This window comes from Callospermophilus lateralis, chromosome 9 (assembly GCF_048772815.1).
Source record: "Callospermophilus lateralis isolate mCalLat2 chromosome 9, mCalLat2.hap1, whole genome shotgun sequence".
Classification (NCBI taxonomy): Eukaryota; Metazoa; Chordata; class Mammalia; order Rodentia; family Sciuridae; genus Callospermophilus; species Callospermophilus lateralis.
Window position 1 is genome coordinate 61,144,667 of NC_135313.1, and position 20,321 is coordinate 61,164,987.

The 20,321-nt window shown below is 39.3% G+C and overlaps 1 protein-coding gene across 1 annotated transcript in view; it reads left to right on the forward strand.

Moving 5' to 3' along the window:
• Lrp2 (LDL receptor related protein 2) overlaps window positions 1-20,321 on the forward strand; it is a 184,431-nt gene that overhangs the window by 3,722 nt on the left and 160,388 nt on the right. The window contains exon 2 of the mRNA XM_077110314.1: window positions 2,527-2,618. Within this exon, the coding sequence (XP_076966429.1) occupies window positions 2,527-2,618 (92 nt within the window). The remainder of the gene's footprint in view (window positions 1-2,526; window positions 2,619-20,321) is intronic.

A 20,321-nucleotide genomic window follows, 5' to 3' on the forward strand; every position in this document is an offset into this window, starting at 1 on the left:
CAGATTTATTTTTCAAGCGTTTTGCTGTGATTAAAGGAATGAGAAAGAGAAGGGAGGAGGAATGAACTTTTATTAAAGCCTCAGTATTCTTGCCCTTTAGGAGATCTCAGCGTGCCTTGTCATAGTGACCTGGGGACTTTGGTTCCCTCCAGGGCCTTCCTGTTCCATGGGCACATTAGTAGATCAAAGATACTAGTAGCTCTGTTTTTCTCAAGAAGCAGTGGATCTACTAATTGAGAACTAGATGGGCAAGAGACACATAGGACATATTTCTGTTTTTTTCTTTAACAGTGCTTGTTTTCTTAGCCCCCTGCCCCCTGCCCCTGGCCTTTTGTAAGGCGCAGGTGTCTGTAAAAAGGGGAATAAAATTTTTCAGTTCCCAGAGAGGCAAGCTTTGAGTATGGGCATTTATCTTATTTTTATTATTTTATTTGTTCTAATTAGTTATACATGACAGCAGAATGCATTTCGATTCATTGTACACAATTGCAGCACAACTTTTCATTTCTCTGGTTGTACAGAGTATTGGCATTTATGAAGTGCTTATTTTATTTTAAAAATTAACATAGGCTAAAATCGATGTGTACATTTCTTTTCCTTTCCTTCCTTTTTCTTTTTGCAGGACTGGGGATGGAACCCAGGGCCTTGTGCATGCTAGCCAAGTGCTCCACCACTGAGCTCCACCCCCAGCCCCTGTTTCTGTAAGTTCTAATGCATGTTTGTATCTGTGTAACCACCACCACCACCACAATCAGGATTAGAACAGTTCAGTAACCCCCATTCCCTTGTGCTACTTCTTTGTAGTCACTCTATCTAAACAGTGTTTCTCAAGTTCCTTTTTTGAAAACTCACTTTCCCAGATGAAAGTCTCCATTGCCTTTCATTTGTTCATTTTTATGCAGGAAGTGTGCCTTGCTCATTTTTGAAGTAATTCAAAATGACATGGTTAGTAAGTTTGCAAGACTGCCTGTCCTTTATTATAATGGGAGAAAAAACCCCGGAAAGATGGCAGCTCTTTCAATATTGCCATATAATTTTTTTTCCCCCACAACCTTACTTGTTGCTAGATTGGAATCTGCAAAGAAAACACACTCAAGAAATTTCCCTGGAAGAGGAGACAGAGGTTTATTTTTTATTTAACGATTTACCCCTTGACACCTGGGAAATGATTAGTTGATGTTTTCAAAGCAGATTAAGTCAGTGTGGTTAATTAACTGTGGTAATCAGGTGACTTAAATCAATTAACTCCTTGTTAACAATTTCCATCAATTTTGTAAATAAATGACTAAATCAGTAAATTGTACTCTTAAGATGAAAGACTGTTTCCTGATTTATTTTGTTGATGACAAATTAGAGATTTCTCCTCCTCATTCCCTCCCTACCATCCTTACTCTTAATAATGAGAATCCTTAAGCCAGTTTTAGTTTGAGAGGAACACACCAGAGTAACGCTTAATATATGGTTTTAAGGAAAAGTCAAGTGTAGAGACACCTTTGCTCCTTCATCTCAGCACATTTTGAAAGAATGATTTAGGGAATTGAAACTTAATAAGTAAGCGTGTACTTATTAACATTAAAGGATAATGGGAGTTGAAAGTAATGCTGCAACTCACTCTAGGATAAGCTAATTATTAAATCATTAAATGTTTTCCTTTTCCTATATTAAAGCTGATTGAGGGATATAATAAAATGAAACAGATTTTGGGTTTTAGCTAGCAGTAAACTTTAATGGACACTTAGGAACTCTATTTAGAAGGAATTTATCAAAACATTGGGGTTATGTATTTTTACCTTTATTTTTTGGCACTGGGATTGAACCCATAGCCATCAGTCAGTACCTATGTAAGTTTGCATTCATCTTTAAATCTTGATTGTTAAGATACCATGCACATATACAACTGAAAAATTGTTACTTTAAAAAATATTTATCATTTATAATCCCCTTCCTTGGTTAAATAACTTTACTGTGTCCTGGTCTCCAGTGAAATATGGACCAGACTATTATAAACTGTATTTCATAGCTTTGAGTGTGCCTTTGCGTTTTCTGAAAGACACTGAACACTTGGAGGACTTGCGTCGAAAGACAGATGACATGGGGTTGTTTAGAACTGTGCCAGCCAGGAAGGAATATTTGAATAGTCTTTGAGGAGCTAGTAAATATTTTCATATTTGCAAAAATTCTATGCTAAAATCACTCCCATTTTTGTAAAGAAAAATTTCTGTGGTTTCCTCAAAACTATGGAAGGTGGCCTTCATTTTGGGAATGAACTGAATTCAGGGATGCACATTTCAGTCTCTGGCTGCCAAGTCAAACTGGGCTCTCCCACTATTATAGAAGTTCTGGGTCATGCTCCCAGGGCCCTTTCTCACTTGCCCAGGATCGCCAATCTCAGCAGGTTTTTCAGGGACAGAGTTAACCTGTGGCCAAACCCTTTTTGATACTGGGACACTGGGACATGGCCTGAATTAGAGCTTGGAGATTTTGATCTGCTGCTTTCCAGATGTGTTCCCGTTGACCTCTCTGCAGTTTCCTGGTCTATCCAGTGGATGTTAGTCATTTCTACCTCACAGGTTCCTGGGACTATTTAAAGGACATCGTGTGCAAGGTCCTGGCAGTTGGTGAGTGTTCAGCAAACATTTGGCCCTATGGGAACCTGGTACTAAATCATTCATAGTTGACCAGCTCTTGGTTGGGTCAGTGCCTCAGAGCAGCCAGCATGCTGTGGTCTTTTGAAATAAAGAAACCACTTGTCAAATTCTCTATTCATAGAAATTGCTGGGGGAAAACTACAGTTTTTTTTAAAGGAGATGGAACTATCAGATGAGGCACTATTAGAAGACAAGACCTTGTAATCTGCCTGTCCACCCCAAGAACATTTTGTCCTTCACCTCCCAGGTCTTGAAGGCACAGACCCTGATGTCATGTTACTGAGTTCAAACTTCTCAGCAGACTCTGTTTTCTGTGAGTTTCATGTGCCCTGGAATTGTTTCCTGTAAACTTGACTTTGTTCAGAGTTTACTGGTGATATTTCTGTAACTCTGAGGACAAGAATGATAGAAGCATGGGTCTGAGTAGAAGTCACTGGTGTTCTCTGGCCAAGGAGAAGCATTTCCAGAGGGAAGGTACACTTGAAGATGAACCCTTTTAAACAGAACATGTAAGAATCATCGTTTATGCTTTTTTTTTCTTCTTTCTTTTAAGAGCCCCTTATTAATGAAACTTAGAAAGGTCAGTGAGAAATTCTACAGGTGAGAAAGCTATTAAACTAGACTGGGCTAGTAATTATAGTTAAAATTATCTCTGCTGTATTTATTGCACAAATATTTGCTGAAAGCCTGTTGTGTCAGGAACTTGTGATATATAGATGAAGAGACATGAAAATAAGCATTTGAGGTAAAATAGAGGTTTAGAAACACAGAGAGGGGATGATGATGGGCAGGAGGCATGAGGGGCCTGAGGGCAAGGATGGTGGTGTAGATTTGCTATTACAATTGAGTCTCAGCAGCTAGGGAGACTGAGGCAGGAGGATTGCAAGCTCAAAGCCAGCTCCAGCAATTTATCAAGGCCCTAGGCAACTTAGCAAGAGTTGGGGTGGGGATGTGGCTCAGTGGTTAAGCACCCCTGGGTTCAATCCCCAGTACCAAAAGGAAAGATAAAGGAAAAAATAAAGAACTGTGTCTTGTAGGAGGGTGTTGCAGGAGATGTTGGGGAGTGCATTGTGGGGGATGTGTGCTTCAGAGCTATGCAAGCTGGCAAGTACTGTCATCAGACTTCCATTTTGTAAAGATAATACTTGCTGCAATGAGGAAAAGCAGAGCAATCAGTTAAGTTAGAGGATTACTTACTGGAATTATCTGGGTGACAGATGATGAGGCTCAAACTCCACTTGTGGACCTAGAGGTGACGAGAAGGGGACAGAGTCACCATGGGATGCAGAGAAAGCTTGCATTTGTTTCTGTTTTTGTTAATTCCCATTATTTTTATAAGAAATATGATCTATTGATAGGAATATTAGCCATGTTATCTCAATGTATGTGCATGTTAATTAACATTCATAAATACTCAGCGGCATAAATACTTAGTGTTTTATTGCAGTGCTGGGGGTTGAACTGGCTTTGTGCATGCTAGATAAGTGCTGAGCCACTGAGCTACATCCTCAGTTCTCTATGGCATTTTTAAAAATCTTCCTGTTTGAAAAATTCTTGCATCTTCTTCTTCATTGTTTTGGTATTAGGGATTGAACCCAGGGGCCCTTAACCACTGAGCCACATCCCCACCCCTTTATATATATTTCTAAAATTTAGAACGGGGTCTCGCTAAGTTGCTTAGGGCCTCACTAAGCTGCTGAGGCTGCCTTTGAACTTGCCTCAGTCTCCCAAGTTGCTGGGATTACAAGTGTACACCTCTGCGCCTGGAAAGTTCTAGCTTCTTGACCACTGTGGTGTAGTGAGTGCCATTTTCTCTGGTTTAGTTGATGGAGTTTTACTTGGATCAGTTCCCTAAGGGAGCATCTGGAAATGCACTGGGGCATTTTTTAGTTGTCACAATGCCTGAGTATCATTACTAGCATTTAGAGGACAGAGGATGAAGATTGAAACCAGCTTCAATACACAGGACAGTTCCACACTTCAAAGAATTTTCCAGGCACAGATGTCAGTATTGCCCATCTTGGTAGGTAGGGAGTGAAGAGAGAGACAGGAGGGTCATATTGGTACTGAGAGCTGTCATTTACTGAAACTTGGTATACAGTTACCATAACTAGAACATTATGGAACCTTATGATGGCCCAGGGAGGTAGATACCAGTAATGATCCCCTTTTTGTTGATGAGCAAGCCGAGGCAGGGTGGGAGAGTTTACTCTGGGTCTCGCATACTTACCACTGGTGCTCTATTATTTCCACAGGCTCTACTGTCTTGATTCCGTAACTTTTAATATCATGTAACTTTTATGTAACATGTACTCGATTTAACAAAATGATTAGTTATAAGAGGAAAAGAACTGCATTTTCTTTAGGCGTTTCTAGTGTATTATATATATCAGAATACACCTCTTGGGAACATTTCTGCTGGTTCAGTAGAATGCTGCCAAATTACCCCCTTCAAGTGTTTATTTTTTTAAATATAAAAAAATTTTGATAACATTTTTTTGAAAAGTATGGTGGCTTTGTGGATTGGGAGAAACTTATTTGGTGAAAAAAACAGTTAGTGCTTCATAAATGCCTAAAAGGAAAGGAATCGTTTCCATGTTGGTACTGCATAGCTTTAGAAAATATCATGAATCTTGGAAATACATTTTTTTTTAAAAAATTTTAATGTAAAAGAAAATCTGCCTCAAGTACAATCCTTGGACCTTGAAGACAGGTGTCAGTGACATCAGAAGAAGAATGTGGCTCTGTCCTGAACATGTCTTGCACTTTCCTGCCTCTGCTCATTCCAGTTCATTTCCTCTGGGAGGAATCCCCTCCCCTCAGACCCACATATTTGTGGTTTAAGTGGTTCTTCCTCTAAAGGGCCTTTCTGGACCTCCCCTGGATGTTACCTGAATCTCTCTTACAGCACTTATCATCACACCAGGAATTATAATTATTTCTGTATGTGGAGTCTAAGAGCATAGATGCTAGGTATCATCTGTGCCTTCTCTGGGCTCCTCCCAGTGCCAGCATAAGCAAGAACTCAAGACATCTTTGCTTCATGGAAATTTAAAAGACCAACCTGAGTTGTAGTGAAGCAAGGCCAAACGCAGGGGAGGATGGCATTCTCTACTCTGGATTCCTGCTGCAAAGGGGATTTTGTTTGGCTTGAGCGAGATAAATATTCATTTTTCTATTACATAAGCAGCAACAGAAGGCTGGTTTGGTACCCCCATGGTATTATCAGGGATGTAGCACCTATTTTCCTGATCACCACCCTCAGTTTGTGGTTTCCTCATTGTCCAAAATGGCTGCTCTTGCCAATGCCATCCTTTCTCTATACCAGGTTGTGGGAATAGAGGAGGAAAAAGAAGGAAGACTTTCCAGAGGTCCTGCACAACACCAATGCTTGCATTTGATCTCACTGGTTGACGCTTAGTCCCAGGACCACACTTAAAGTTTGGGAGTGGAGCTTCCTGCTAGCTGAGTGCATTGTTCACCTGAATAACACTGGGGTTCCATTATTAAAAAGAAAGGGGGAAATGAATGTTGTGACATACTACTACTAGTTCTGGCCACAGATGGTCAGGTGGACATGGGGCATCTTTAATCCAGCTTTTAATACCACATTTTGGAAAAGGCATGGAAAATTTGAAGAGTTTGGAGGAAAGAAACAAGGATGATGGGAGAATTGGAAACAGTGTTGTGGGAGGAATCGTGAAAACTGGGGATGTTTCTTTAGAAGAAGAGAAGAATGAGAACAAGGGCTAGCTTTCTTGAAGTATTTGAGGGACTATTATATGGAAAAATGATAAAACTTATTCTGAATGACTCCAAGTCATAGGAAGGAAATTATAGGCATGTAGAATCTATCTACTCTCTGAAATGCTGAATTTGACTTTAAGATCTTTCTTGACCTTTGACCTTTACAGTACAGATATAATATATTGCATCCCCGAATCTGTGATTTTGAGGTGAGAAATATTGCTCATTCTCTGTTTTATTGATATCAGAATCACTTTGGTTCAATGGTTGGTGTGGTGGCAATACTATTAGAAAAAATTTTGAAAAACTCAGTATTTTTCCTTTTGTGAGATGTAAGTTCTATGTTTCCTCCACGCTTGATTTAAAAAAAAAATGTCATCAGGTCAGAGACAATTTCCCACTGGCTGTCATGGTACATGTCTGTAATCCCAGTGACTCAGGAAGCTGCAGCAGGAGGATTGAAAGCTTAGGGCCAGCCTGGGCAACTTGGCAAGACCCTGTCTTAAAATAAAAAGAAAAGGGCTGGGATATAGCTTAGTGGTAGAGAACTCACCTAGCATGTTGGAGACCCTGGGTTCAATCCCAAACACCACAAAACAAATCACAAGAAAAACAAACAACACCCCCAACCCACACACAAATAGCCAACACCAACAAAATTCAGAGCTATTATCAACAATAGAAATAATCTAGCAAAGAATTACTTTATTCCACTGAGTAGATGATATATTTTTGATATGTAATAGATATGGGCTTGAAAACTTCCCTGGTTTTGTGAATTAAGTTCCATTTTTCTAATTTGGTTTTATTTTGGGCACAACTATATTGTTTTATTAAGGAGAATATGATTAAAATAAAAATGATAATTTAGTAATAACTTAATACTCAAATTTCTGTGTTAAATCAGTTTTTATGGGAGAATAAGCTATCATAATTAGATTCATTTTAAAAGATTCTCCAACTTTGTTGCAGATTATAAATATGAAAGTGCTATAGTGTATAAGCAAATATATATGAAACTAGAAAAAAAAAACCTTATAGAGTCAAAGGGAGACAATATGTAGAGTCTAAAGGATCAGAAAACACTTGCCTAATTAAGACTAGTAAAGAGAGCTAGCATTTGCTGAACACTACTTTAAGCTCCAGGCCATTCTTCTCTCTCTATCCTCCTGTGAATGTTATCTTATTATCAGCATTTTCAGTTGAGGTAACTGAGGCACAGGCATTGACATGACCTCCAGAGTCCAGAGGTGGGGTTGGGGTTTGAGCCCAGGGTACATGATGACAGGGACTTGGAGAGTTACTTGGCTTCTGAGTGGTTGTCGCTTTCCCCTTTCCTTGCCCCACTGTAACTTCATATCACTCTGTCAGTAGTGTGTAGCCATCTAGTAATGCACACTTTGCCTCTTGGCCTTATTTGGATGAGTGGGTGGCTTTTAGATATGCTGGGCAGAGTGGAAGAAGGCAAATATAGACTCCTATACTTGAAGTTATAATGATTCCATATGCAGCAGTAGTTGAACCAATAAGGGGTCCAGTTCATGGAAGCATCTTGACTTAATCCAGCGATGGCCAACAAACTCATGGCTGAGCGATGATGCTCTACAGCACAGCTTTATGAATGTGTATCAAGTCCTTTCCTTGATCTGGTAGACTTCTGGGCACTGTCAGGCTTGAGTGTGTCCACGTGCTTGTGGTACACGTACACGTACATATGTAGTCCATTGGGTGCAACTGGGAATCTTGTTTCTAGCGGAAGGAACTCCTTGAGTTACAAATAGTACAGGAAAGGCTTTCAGTTTACAAAGGAACCCAAACGGCAGTGTTTTAATGCATCATATTCTTTTGTTGGTAGATTCTCTTGAGTTCCTGGGAGTTGTTGGTTTTGCAATATTTTCCTAGGGCCTTTTTCTTCAGCCTGGATTAATCTAAAACATATTACGCTGATCCAGAGATGTCACCATATTGTCCCAGGAAGCTCTTTGATTTTATTTTAACTGGCCTGTGCTTTTAAAATGGAAAAATGCTGTCTTACTGATGACTAGGTTTCTGTAATCAGCAGAGATGGCCTTGTACACATACCACAGCCTATATGGTAGATGTTAGGAACCCTGATAAGATATACTGTGCCCCTGAAATCTGCTCAATCAAGCAGAAATGGAAGAAGGAAAATACAGAGAGAAGGCATTTGGGTGTTAGATGCCTAAAGTGCCACAATTACAAAATTCATCCCCTTGAGGGTTTCCTATTTTCTTTAGAAAATGCAAATACCCAGAGAAGGCTTTAAAAATCACTAAGCCTTTCCATGGATGAGTTCATTTGGGAACAGATTTTTTGGGTCAGGGTGGAGAGCCATGGAAACTCTGGCCACATTAAGGGAGTGAGAAGGAAGGGATTTTTTTAGAGGGGGTGGGGGAAATGAAGCTGAGGTGGGATCCTTTGACCAGATAAGGCTCTAATCGCCTCATTCCTGGACTATCAGAAGAGCCTTTTAAGTTTAAGTTGCTTTTTCCTCTTTGTAACTTTACCCAGCGCTCTAGGGAAGTGTCACAGTAAATAGTGAGCATGGCCTTCTGGGGACCTGCTTACCCCAGCTCCTTGGTTCCTGGGGGGTGATGGGCTGGTTGACCTGGCTTGCCAACCTGGACAGCCATTTCCTGACCACTGTTCTTCTACCTCCCAAAGAGCCACTAGTTAGTTTACCAGAGCCTCCACATGTTAGCTGGGTTAAGTGGGTTGGAGGCTCACTCTGTGCAGTGAATACTTAGGAGGGTGATAGGGCTCTGTGTTAAGGGGTGGGGTCGGGGCAAAGACATATTTCATTCCTCCTTTGGAGGTGTTGGATGTCTAGGTTCATTTTTATTTTTATTTAGTTTTTGATACCGGGATTGAACCCAGGGGCACTTAACTACTGAGCCATTTTTTGTATTTTATTTAGAGACGAGGTTTCCCTGAGTTGTTTAGGGCCTGATTAAATTGCTGAGGATGGCTCTGAACTTATTATCCTCCTGCCTCAGCCTCCTGAACTGCTGGGATTACAGGTGTGGACCACCATGCCCAGCCTAGGTTTATTCTTATTCAACCACAAATAAGATAATGATTTAGGATGATAAAAATCTTCCTTTGAATGTATTATAAGGACCTTTAGATATATTATTTTAGTTGAAAAATATTTTTCCTAGGTAGAGATTAAGATCCTGATTTCCCCCTACCCCTGCTAGGTATGAATTTGAATCCAGGCTATATCCCCAGTCCTTTTTATTTTTTATTTTGAGACAGGGTCTCACTAAGTTGGTGAGGGTGGCCTCGAACTTAAAATCCTCCTGCCTCAGCCTCGTGAGCCGCTGGGATTACAGGCATGCCACACTGGGCCCTACTTCCTGAATTAATCTTTGTTCTTAATTCTGTACCTTATGCTGAGGTAAAAACTGAGGTCAACAGAAATCCTTTTATGACTATAGAAAGATAGCCATGTTCAAGTTTAATGTACAGTTTAGTTGTTGAAGGTCTCCTCTAGGGAAACCTTTATATTTATCTATATTGGGAGTTGTCAAAATTATATATTGACAATATTTCATATAAAACTCCTGAGAATCACCTGATATAAAATAGACAAAAATCATAAATATGCATTTTGAGAAAATAGAAAGATGTAAATAAGAAAATAGGAAATTGGTGGTAGGATTGGTTTTTGATTTAGCTAGACATATAAGTCCTGGAAGAAATCTTGATTTTCAACCTTGTACTTGACCCAAGACTGGGCCAATGATTCTTTGTCTATGGGAGCAGGTAAGGCAACTATCAACTTCCTCACTCTTGCCTCTGAGCTTCCTGCCAAGCTAGGTGGCTTAGGTTTTCAAAGTTTCATCTTGATCAGACAGCGGGGAAACAACTCTTTGGACTGTTAGAGTTGGATGAGGGGTGGGAGAGCCTGGAAGGAAGGATGTGCTCAGTCATTGTGCTGGTCATTTATGGGAGTTTCTTTAATATTCATTATAACATGCTTTTGTAGGTCAGAAACTTTTGGGGGGTCAGGGGACTGGGGTTGAACACAGAGACACTTGATGACTGAGCTACATCATCAGTTAGCCCTTTTTATTTTAATCTTTTTTTTTTAGATAGGGTCTTGCTTAAATTGCATAGGGCCTCACTAAGTTACCCATGCTGGTCTTGATCCTCCTGCCTCAGCCTCCTGACTTGTCTGGATTACAGTTATGGCCCACCATTGCTGGGCTGTCAGGTCAGAAATTTTTTAGGTGAGAAAACTGCATATCATTTTAAACCCAAGTTCATCAAGCTACATCATTTAAACAACAAATATTTTTTTTTTTTTTAAGAGAGAGTGAGAGGGGCGGGGAGAGAGAGAGAATTTTAATATTTATTTTTTAGTTCTCGGCGGACACAACATCTTTGTTTGTATGTGGTGCTGAGGATCGAACCCGGGCCACACGCATGCCAGGCGAGCGCACTACCGCTTGAGCCACATCCCCAGCCCAACAACAAATATTTATTGAATTGATGGATAAGACAAATAGTTCCTGCCCTCAGGGAGCTTATAGTTTGGAATGGTGTGGGAACAGAGTCAGTGCTTTGAGAGTCAGGATTGAAATTCATGGGTCTCTAAAAAACCTGATAAGTGGATTTGCTCTATAATGGGGGTGGGGCATGGGAAAATGGAGGAACTGTGATTGAGCAAAGGGGAGGGAGGCAAGGAGAGGGGACATGGGGGCAGGAAAGATGGTAGAAGAAATGAACATCATTATTCTAGGTACAGTCTATGTATGACTGCAATATGGTGGGACACTACATCTTGTACAACTAGAGAAATGAAAAGATGTGCTGAAATTGTGTACAATGAGTCAAAATGCATTCTACTTTCATGTACATAACTAATTAGAACAAATAAAAATAAATACAAAAAATAAGAGAGAAATTCATGGGTCTTTGGCTCTTAGGCTAGAATTTTTTTTTTTTTTTTTTTTTGGTGATACTAGGAATTGAACCTAAGGCCTCACAAATGTTAGCTAAGTGCTCTACCACTGAGCTACATCCCCAGATCTTTTTATTTTTTATCTTGAGACACAATTTTGCTGAGTTGCTAAGGCTGGCTTCTAACTTGTGATCCTTCTGCCTCAGCCTCTTGAGTCACTGGGATTACATGTATGTGCCACCATACCTGGCCTGTCTAATATTTTTTCTCCCATTGGTATCTTCTTATTTTAACCCTTATTGAAAAAAAAGACTGAAGTTTTTAGACTTTAATTTAAATTTTGTTTAATTATTATAATTCTTAAGGCCCCATATTTTGAATATTAGATTACTCATTCATTGACTAATTCAATACTACAACGATAGCTATTAAAAATTCAATTTTTGACAAAATATCTAGCATTTTCTTTGTTTTTTTAAAAATGGGCAATACAGAGAAAATCCCATAATTTTCATTAAAAAAAACATTGTTTTAATTAGTTGATAGAGATTTTATCATGTGTACTTTCTGGTATAGTTTTTTACTGAAAACATTTATTTTCTCCAGCATTAAAATTCCAAGATTCTATTTTACTATATGGTTAAAAATTTATGAGTGACAATAGATTTGTACTTTCATTACCCAGGATACTTAAAACAGAGAATAAGCAAAGTTCTAGGAAATGCACTATATCTTTGAAAATCTTTTTGTCTGTCAGTCATTGCAGATAGACTTGAAATTTTATTTAAGCAACTAGTGATATTGACACATTATGGCTTCACCATATATGGGCAGAAAGCTGAACCCCAGTTCATCATACATGGCTATCAGTTGGTGACAATGTAATGTTGTTGATTCTGTGTCAACAAGCCATTGAGCTGTTGTGAGTCATCACAATCACATTATAACATAATGCGATGACATTTATAGAGCCTGGAAATGATTTGGAGACCTATAAATGCTGTTTGAGCCCAGGCAAAACAGTCTACGGCCAACAGACTCCTGGTGCAACAGATAAGCTGCTGCTGAGACAAGTTCTGAAGTTTTTTTTTGCTCTGTTATAATCAACTTAGTAGAGGAGACATAGGAAGTTTAGTATCATTCTACCACAAGAGTCTTTGCAAATAACATAACTGCTGTTTACGGATTCACAAATTTAAAAAATCATCTTTGCCTTTGTTTATGAAATTAAAATCATTATTAGGATTGGGGGTGTACCTTAGTGATAGAGCACTTTATAGCATGTGCAAGGCCCTGGGTTCAATTCCAAGTACCACCAAAAAGAAAGAAAAATTATGATTATGCTTATTAGAAATTGTTTATAATAAAAATTAAAAATTTTGATTTATGCATGTTATTGTAGCTTTTTTGTTTTGGATACAGCATACTCTGTATGCTCCAGAGTAGTGCTTTATCACATGAGGGTTCTACCTTAATTGAATGAGCAAAGAATTAGGCTTCCAAGGATGTCTGGTTGACATCCTCAACTCTGTTTTGTATTTTATCTAGAGACAGGGTCTCACTGAGTTGCTTAGCACCTCACTTTTGCTGAGTCTGGCTTTGAACTCATGATCCTCCTGCCTCAGCCTTCTGTGCTGCTGGGATTACAGGCATGTGCCACAAAGTGTCTGCTTGACTTCAAAGAGAGAGAGAGAGAGAGAGAGAGAGAGAAAGAAATTTTTAATATTGTTTGTATGTGGTGCTGAGGATCGAAACCGGGCCGCACGCATGCCAGGCGAGCACGCTATCTGGTTGACTTCTAAGAGTCTTTCTGTCTTCTCCTGAGGGACAGCTTTGAAGATGGTTGTTGAACAGTTGATTAAATTGAAAGAAACAGTAACAGCATGATCCATTATTAAAAATCTACAAATTATCTAGATCTCTTATAGTTTTCTGGAAGTCATTTTGACTTTACCTATATATTCTAGTGCATCAAATATTCACAATTTACTGAATATTTGATGCACTGGGAATACAGAGACATTCATTTTTTGCCTTTAGATTACACTTACCAATAATGCTCTGTTCATGGTAGATTCATAATAAACTCCTGTCACCTGTCAGCCTTCTTTTGGTTACTTAGTCTTTTTTTTAAACTTTTATTTTATTTGTTCATTTATTTTTATGTGATGCTAAGGATCAAACCCAGTGCCTCACATGAGCAAGGCAAGCACTTTACCACTAAGCTATAACCCCAGCCCCATTAATATTAATTCTGGTACTTATTGCCCAAGAAAATACTTTTATTTTTTATTTTTGTGTACCAGGGATTGAACTCAGGGGTGCTCAACCATTGAGCCACATCCCCAGCCCTATTTTGTATTTTATTTGCTGAAGCTGGCTTTGAACTCATAATCCTCCTGCCTCAGTCCCCCACCCCCACCCCCCCACAAGCTGCTGGATTTACAGGTGTGTGTCACTGTGTCTGGTAAAAAAAGACTTTTTTTTTTTTTTAAACAGCATCTTTATTTTGTTTACTTCTTTTTATGTGGTGCTGAGGATTGAACCCAGTGCCTCACATATGTGAAGCAAGTGCTCTGCCACTGAGCCACAACCCCAGCTCAAGAAAAAAACTATTAAGCATATCTTTTTGGCATTCTTGCTGTGCAATACTTCTTGACAATTGAAGAAAGTTCTTATTTTGTTGACATAAGTCATACATGCCCTTAGCTAAATTGTCAAGGTCCAGTCATGCATGTACATGTACCTCACTATTCACCTAACAAATGAACTATTGGCGAAGTTCAATGTTTGTGTAAATAATAATACAGTGAGCTCCACCATGATCATCAACATTCCCCACCCGAAGTACTGGGGATTAAACCCTGGGGCCCACTAACACTGAACTACATACCCAATCCTTTAACACACACACACACACACACACACACACACACACACACTTTTTGAGACAAGGTCTTGCCAAGTTGCTCAGGCTAGCCTTGAACTTGCCATCCTCCTGCCTTAGCCTCCTGAGTAGCTGGGATTACAGGGGTATGCCACTGTGCCTGGTTAAACATAATCAAAATTCCAAATTTGAATTGTCAGCAGAGTTGTTGAAGCATTTATTACATATATATATACATATATATATATATATATATATATATATATATATATATATATATGTATTATTTCTACTTTCTGAAATATACACATTTAAAATGATCAGGAATTTAGTTCTGAGAATGTAATTTGTGACTTATAAACCCATTTAGCAATTACATACCAGTCTAGTCTGAATTTGGGCCATAGCTAAATAAGGATGAGAGGTTTAAGGCACATTAAATTTATTGTTTAACTAAATTAAATTTAGTGTTTGCACACTGATTACTAACCTTGACATCTCTCTTCTCCCTCCTGCCTTTCTCCTTTTTTGTGTGTGTGTCTTCTCTCTCTTTTCATTTTTTTAGAGCTTGTTGTTGTAACCATTGTGATGGTTAAGAACTAAATAGATGGAGTCAGAGAGAAGGAATATAGCAAGGTGTTTATTTGATCCAGTCAGGAAGATCTGTTCAGTGGTTATAAACAAGATAGCCTGTGACTCTACAGCATGACATTTCCACCAGTTGGCAGTTGTTTCTTCTCTTACCCCTATTGTCACAACTTGCAGTATCAAGCCATTGTTTACTTGATAGTGTGGTGATCTAACCTGATGGTTAAGATGACTGAAATAACTGCACTTACCACATCCATGTCAGCCTCACTTACGGCTCAACACTTGGACCTGAATAAATCAGGAAAGCTCTGGTTTGATGCTGTCCATCCAGGCTGTGTTTAAGAGCTGGTCTATCTTCAAACTTTTGAGTAGGGAGACTCCCTGCGTGGAGATGAGTGTAGACATTTATTTCTCATGTACCCATTTTCTTTTTTTAGTGTTTGATTCCATTCACTCATTTTGCAATATTAACATTGCTGTAATCAGGGGTATAGGAATCCTTTGTGTGATTGGGATTGAAAAGCAGCTTTTCAGTGGGAGCTATCTTTTTTTTTTTTGGACTGGGAACTGAAATCAGAGATAACTTTACCATTGAGCTGAGACAGGTTCTTACTAAGTTGCTTAAGGACTCTCTAAGTTGCTGAGGCTGGTCTCGAACTTGCGATCCACCTGCCTCAGGCTCACTAGTCACGGGGATTACAGGTGTGTACCACCATGCCCTGTGCTATTTATAATTTTTGTGCAGTTGTGTTAAATTATTAAGTGTGGAAGGCATTTTACTTTTCTTAAGTAGTTTGATTCATTGGATTCTTATTTACCTGTCTGAACAGACTAACTTAAGTTTTCTGCTGTTTAGATAGTGTTCTTTTCAACATGCTATAAGTGTAGCTTTTTTGCCATTAAAGATGTGAATGGCCAGTTAGTTCCTAGAGGGGTCAGTGCTGGGGAGAGGAAGGTCTTGAGTTTAATTTTCTTCTATGCAAAGGGAAGTCCCTCATCAGTGATGATAGAGAAAGCCCTACACACATTATTCAGGGTATATAACAGAACACACAATATAAACACAGATGCAGCTCTTTGGTTGGTACTAACTGGTAGCAAGTTTTCATTGCTGAAAGTTATTGGTAAAATCTTGGAGATTCTTTTGAATGTTTTGGGCATGTAAGTGATTGTTCATTATCTTTTTATTTTTATTTATTTATTTTTTTTGAGAGTTATGGTTTGGATGTGAGGTGTCCCCCAAAAGCTACGTGTGGGACAATGTAAGAAAATTCAGAGGAGAAATGATTGGGTTACAAGAGCTTTAACCCAAACAGTGAATTTAGAGGATTTTAGATGTTTGACTCATCCCCCCTCCCCATCTGCATCCCCACCCCCCACCCCTTGAACTGGTAAGCCTGTGAACACAGAGTGGATGTTCCAAGGAGAAGCAAGCCTCCCTGGAATTAGATTCTTTATCACACTCCCAGGGGAGTTAATTTCAAGTTGCTGGTACCAGCAGCTGCGGCATGATATTGCCCAATCCCAGGTCCTTTTATTGATGAGTAGGAAGGAGTGGGATTGCTGCTTAAGAAATTTTATTATCTTTAGAAGGGAAGAATTTATTATAGAGGTTTTCTTAGATGATCTCTTTTATGTGGGTTAAGACATTTTGAGCTCTGAATGTCCAAGCTGCTTAGAGGTTCTGAGTTGGTCTCCACTGGCGTGGTACTGCCACCCTGAAGGGGTTTTTAGATGTGAATGAAAGTGTTTTTTTGTTGTCACAGTGACTGGGGGTGGGAGGGCACTGCTGGCATTCCACAGGTGGGGGCCAGGAATGCTGTGGATCCTGCCTTGCTCAGGACAGTTCTGCAAGATGAGTTAACTGCCTCATCCCAAATGCCCCCAGCGACCTCTCAAGAACCCCTGAGAAGTGTGGCTTTGTTTATAATGCTCTGTAGTGCCGATGGTCAGCCTGGCTGCAAGGGCCAGAGAGGCTTAATGAAAAATAAGTGGGATGGGAGAGACAGGAAGGGGAGAACTAGCAGTTAGATGGAAATGGAGAAGAGTAGGCTGGTTATGGCAGGTGGTCACTTCCATTCCTCATCTCAGCATTGAGAGGCTACTTGAATAGCGTGTCCCATTATTCTGCTGACTTTTGGCCACCAAGAGGCACTATATTTTAATTACTCAGCTAAGATAGTAAGTTTTGAGATGAGCTGACTGTCTTGACAGCTGACTCAATTCTGTGGGCTGGATGCTCAGTCACATTCAACTTGGAGAGGACGAAGGGTTAAAGTCACCTGGCTATTGGTGGTGATATCCTGTGGAACCTTTGGCAAAATGCAAGATACAAGTAGAGCTGCTTTGGTTTAGGTCCGGGGCAACTGGAAGGGCTACATCAACTGCCCACCAGCTTGCTCACTGGCCCATGGTGGGTGAAATTCTGGGGAGCATAGTGGAACTCTAAGCCCCTCTTATGACCAGAGTCTGCCTGCTAGTTCTGGGTTATGTCCCCAGAGTGACCCTCGGTTTAACACAGTTACTGGCATGAATGATCATCCCATTTGCTGTTGTCATTCTTTAGCTTGACTATCAAGGCACTGTCTTGATCCATCTTCTTATCCTTACTGTCCACACTCCCGAGATCCTCCCTCTCCTTGGGCATGGAGGCCTGCTCATTACCCTTCACCTGTGCTGGGCTTTCCTTAAGCTGTTTCAACCCCGTATAAACTTGGTTCCCATCTTTACCTGCCCAAATGCTGCTTATTCATAAACACGCAGGGTAGTCTGTTCTCAAAGACTTCCCTGATCACTTCCACTTGTGTGTTACCCAGGCTCCCACCAAGGTCAGTTGGCTTTTATTATCTCTGTCCACTGCCTTATAGCATAGCTTTGAGTCAGATTGCCTGAGTGTGAATCCCCACTCCACCACTCACCAGCTGTGAGATTGGTCAAGCCTCAGTATCCTCATCTGTGAAGTGGGGCTACTGATACTCTCTCACAGGGTTGTTCTGAGGATGAGCCAGACAATCTACTTAAAATAAATTGCTGGCAAGTTCTGGATGAACATAAGATGGCATTTGTTTTGTAGGAAGTGGGATGATGAGAAGCAGCAGCTCTGGAACACACAGTCCTGGGTCTAAATTGGACTTTGACATTTTCACCTTTGTGACCCTGGGGAAGTTGGTTAATGTCACTGAGGCTTAGTTTCCCTTCTATTAAGTAAGAATAAATCTTTTCATACAGTTTTAAGAGGAACCAGTGGGTGTATATAAAGCTTTGTATATTATGGGACACATGGCAGCTGCTCAATAAATACCAGCTATTGTTGTGTGGGTATGGAATTTTTAATGTGTATTACTTTTGTCCCCAGTAAACTTGTAAACTCTATGGAGGGTTCTAAAACAATAATTTGGGGGGAAAAAAGAGCAGTTGATCTAACAGTTTATCATCTGAACTAAAGAATTTCAGATCACCTATTTGGTGATCTAATTAAGAAACTCAGGCAGCCAGAATGTACCAAGGAAGACAGTAGGAGGTTGGCTTGCTCCGCATGCTCTTATTTCAGTTCCATTAATTGAATCCTTGACTGTTCCATCAATGACATTAGGCAGGGCAGGGTCTTCCATGTAATTTGTTACCCTCGGTTGTCGTGGTTACAGTGTAAAGTTTTGGAAATTAGCAGGTGACCCTAAATCTTCAAAAGAGGATTGGCCTTATTTATATGAGTAATGTGTGTGGGAATTGTAGGTGTCACCCACCGTAAATATGTAAATATCAGAAGTATGTCCAAAGTAAAGAAAATTAAGTACAGAAAAAGTGAAGTGAAAATTATGGGTCAATTAAGAGCTTTTTATTTTTATTTTTAAAATTTTAAAAAAATTAGTGTAGATGGACATAATATTTTTATTTATTTATTTTTATATGGTGCTGAGGATCAAATCCAGTGCCTCACACATGAGAGGCATGTGCTCTACCACTGAGCTACAACCCTAGCCCAAGAGCTCTCTTCTTAAATTTGTTTCTTTGAGATCATTGCAAGTAGAACTATTATGATATGAACTAGTTGTCCACGTTTTTAAAAAAGAACTCATGTACCCCTCCAGTGGACCAAGTATTTGGAAGGACTGGTTAAGAGGATCTAGCAGAAAAATAGGATTTGCCATAGAAATTACCCTACTCTGTTAACTCTGGACAATGTTCCATTGACTACCACTTGCTTTTCACTTTTCAGAAGAGAATTCATGGAAGGGAAAATAAACTATATAGGAGGGATAAAAAAATGAAACTTACTAATATGATTCAGTGTTTCTTTCTTTATTATAAACTTTTTGCATATTCCTTTTATTTCAGATTATTCCAGATTCCATTTTTCTTTCTATGAATTTAAGATCATAAATTCACTTTTAAGTCTCACTGTTTGCTCAGATGGTTTTATATGTCTTTGATGTGTAAGTGTCTCAATAGATTGAATTTTACAAAGAGGAATCTTCACTGCTGATGAACACACATTCACAATCCCACGTGTGCCCAGCTCTGGGCCAGACACTGTGGATGATACAAGAAGAGGTCTTCTCGATCCAGGACTGTTCCCTGCCCTTAAAAACAAACAAATGACTCCTTCCCTCCTGGGCACTATCTGTGACTCTAATATCTTATCTTAACACATTCTTAGTCTAACACTTGGACCAGGAAGCTTGGGACATGGCTATTTATAAAGAAAGGATTACTCTTGTTTTTTTTTTTTTTTTTTTTTTTTTTTTTGTGTGTGTATTTTAATATCTTTGGGCTCTATAAGCTTGGGAAACAAATCTGTCCTTATTTCTGATATCAGTTTTCCTGAAGTGACAAAGGTCTTATTTCTCTTTGTTGCTTTTGATTGTTGCAAATTTTCTGAAGCCCAAGGATATTTTAGTGCAATGTTAGCTGCAAATTAGATGACTCTTTCTTCTCCAACCAAAGAATGTAAGGACTGTGAATTCTACATCAGTACAATAAATGAACTCAAAGCTTGGAAGGAAAAAAAAAATTGGATTTTTATGTTTGATTTTGAGTTTAGTTTTTTTTTTTTTTTTTTTGTGAAAGGGAACATAGAGAGCAATGTGGCGTAGGTCCTAGAACCTAGGGCTGTCAGGTTCAAATCCTTATTTTGCACGTATTTGCTTTGCAGCTGGGAAAGTTACTGACTGCTCTGTGCCTCAATTTCTTTATCTGTAAAATGTTCATAATAATGGCATCTATCTCATAGGGCTGTTATAAGCCCCTTGTAGGGCTTGTGAGTAAGGGCTACTTATTTAAAACAATATACTAAGGAAATAAAGTATGTACAAACCCACTGAAACCAGGGACACCTGAAATTGTTATCAAGTCTAATCCAGGCCTTTTTATTAGCAGTTTATTTTTAAACAAGGTATATTCCCTTTATTATAAAATGAATGACAGGCATCTGACACCAGTGAAACATTTTGGATGGTTGCTGAGAGGCCACCCAGCAGTGATAAAGTATCTGTTTGTTTTTTCTGGAGAGAGATTTTCA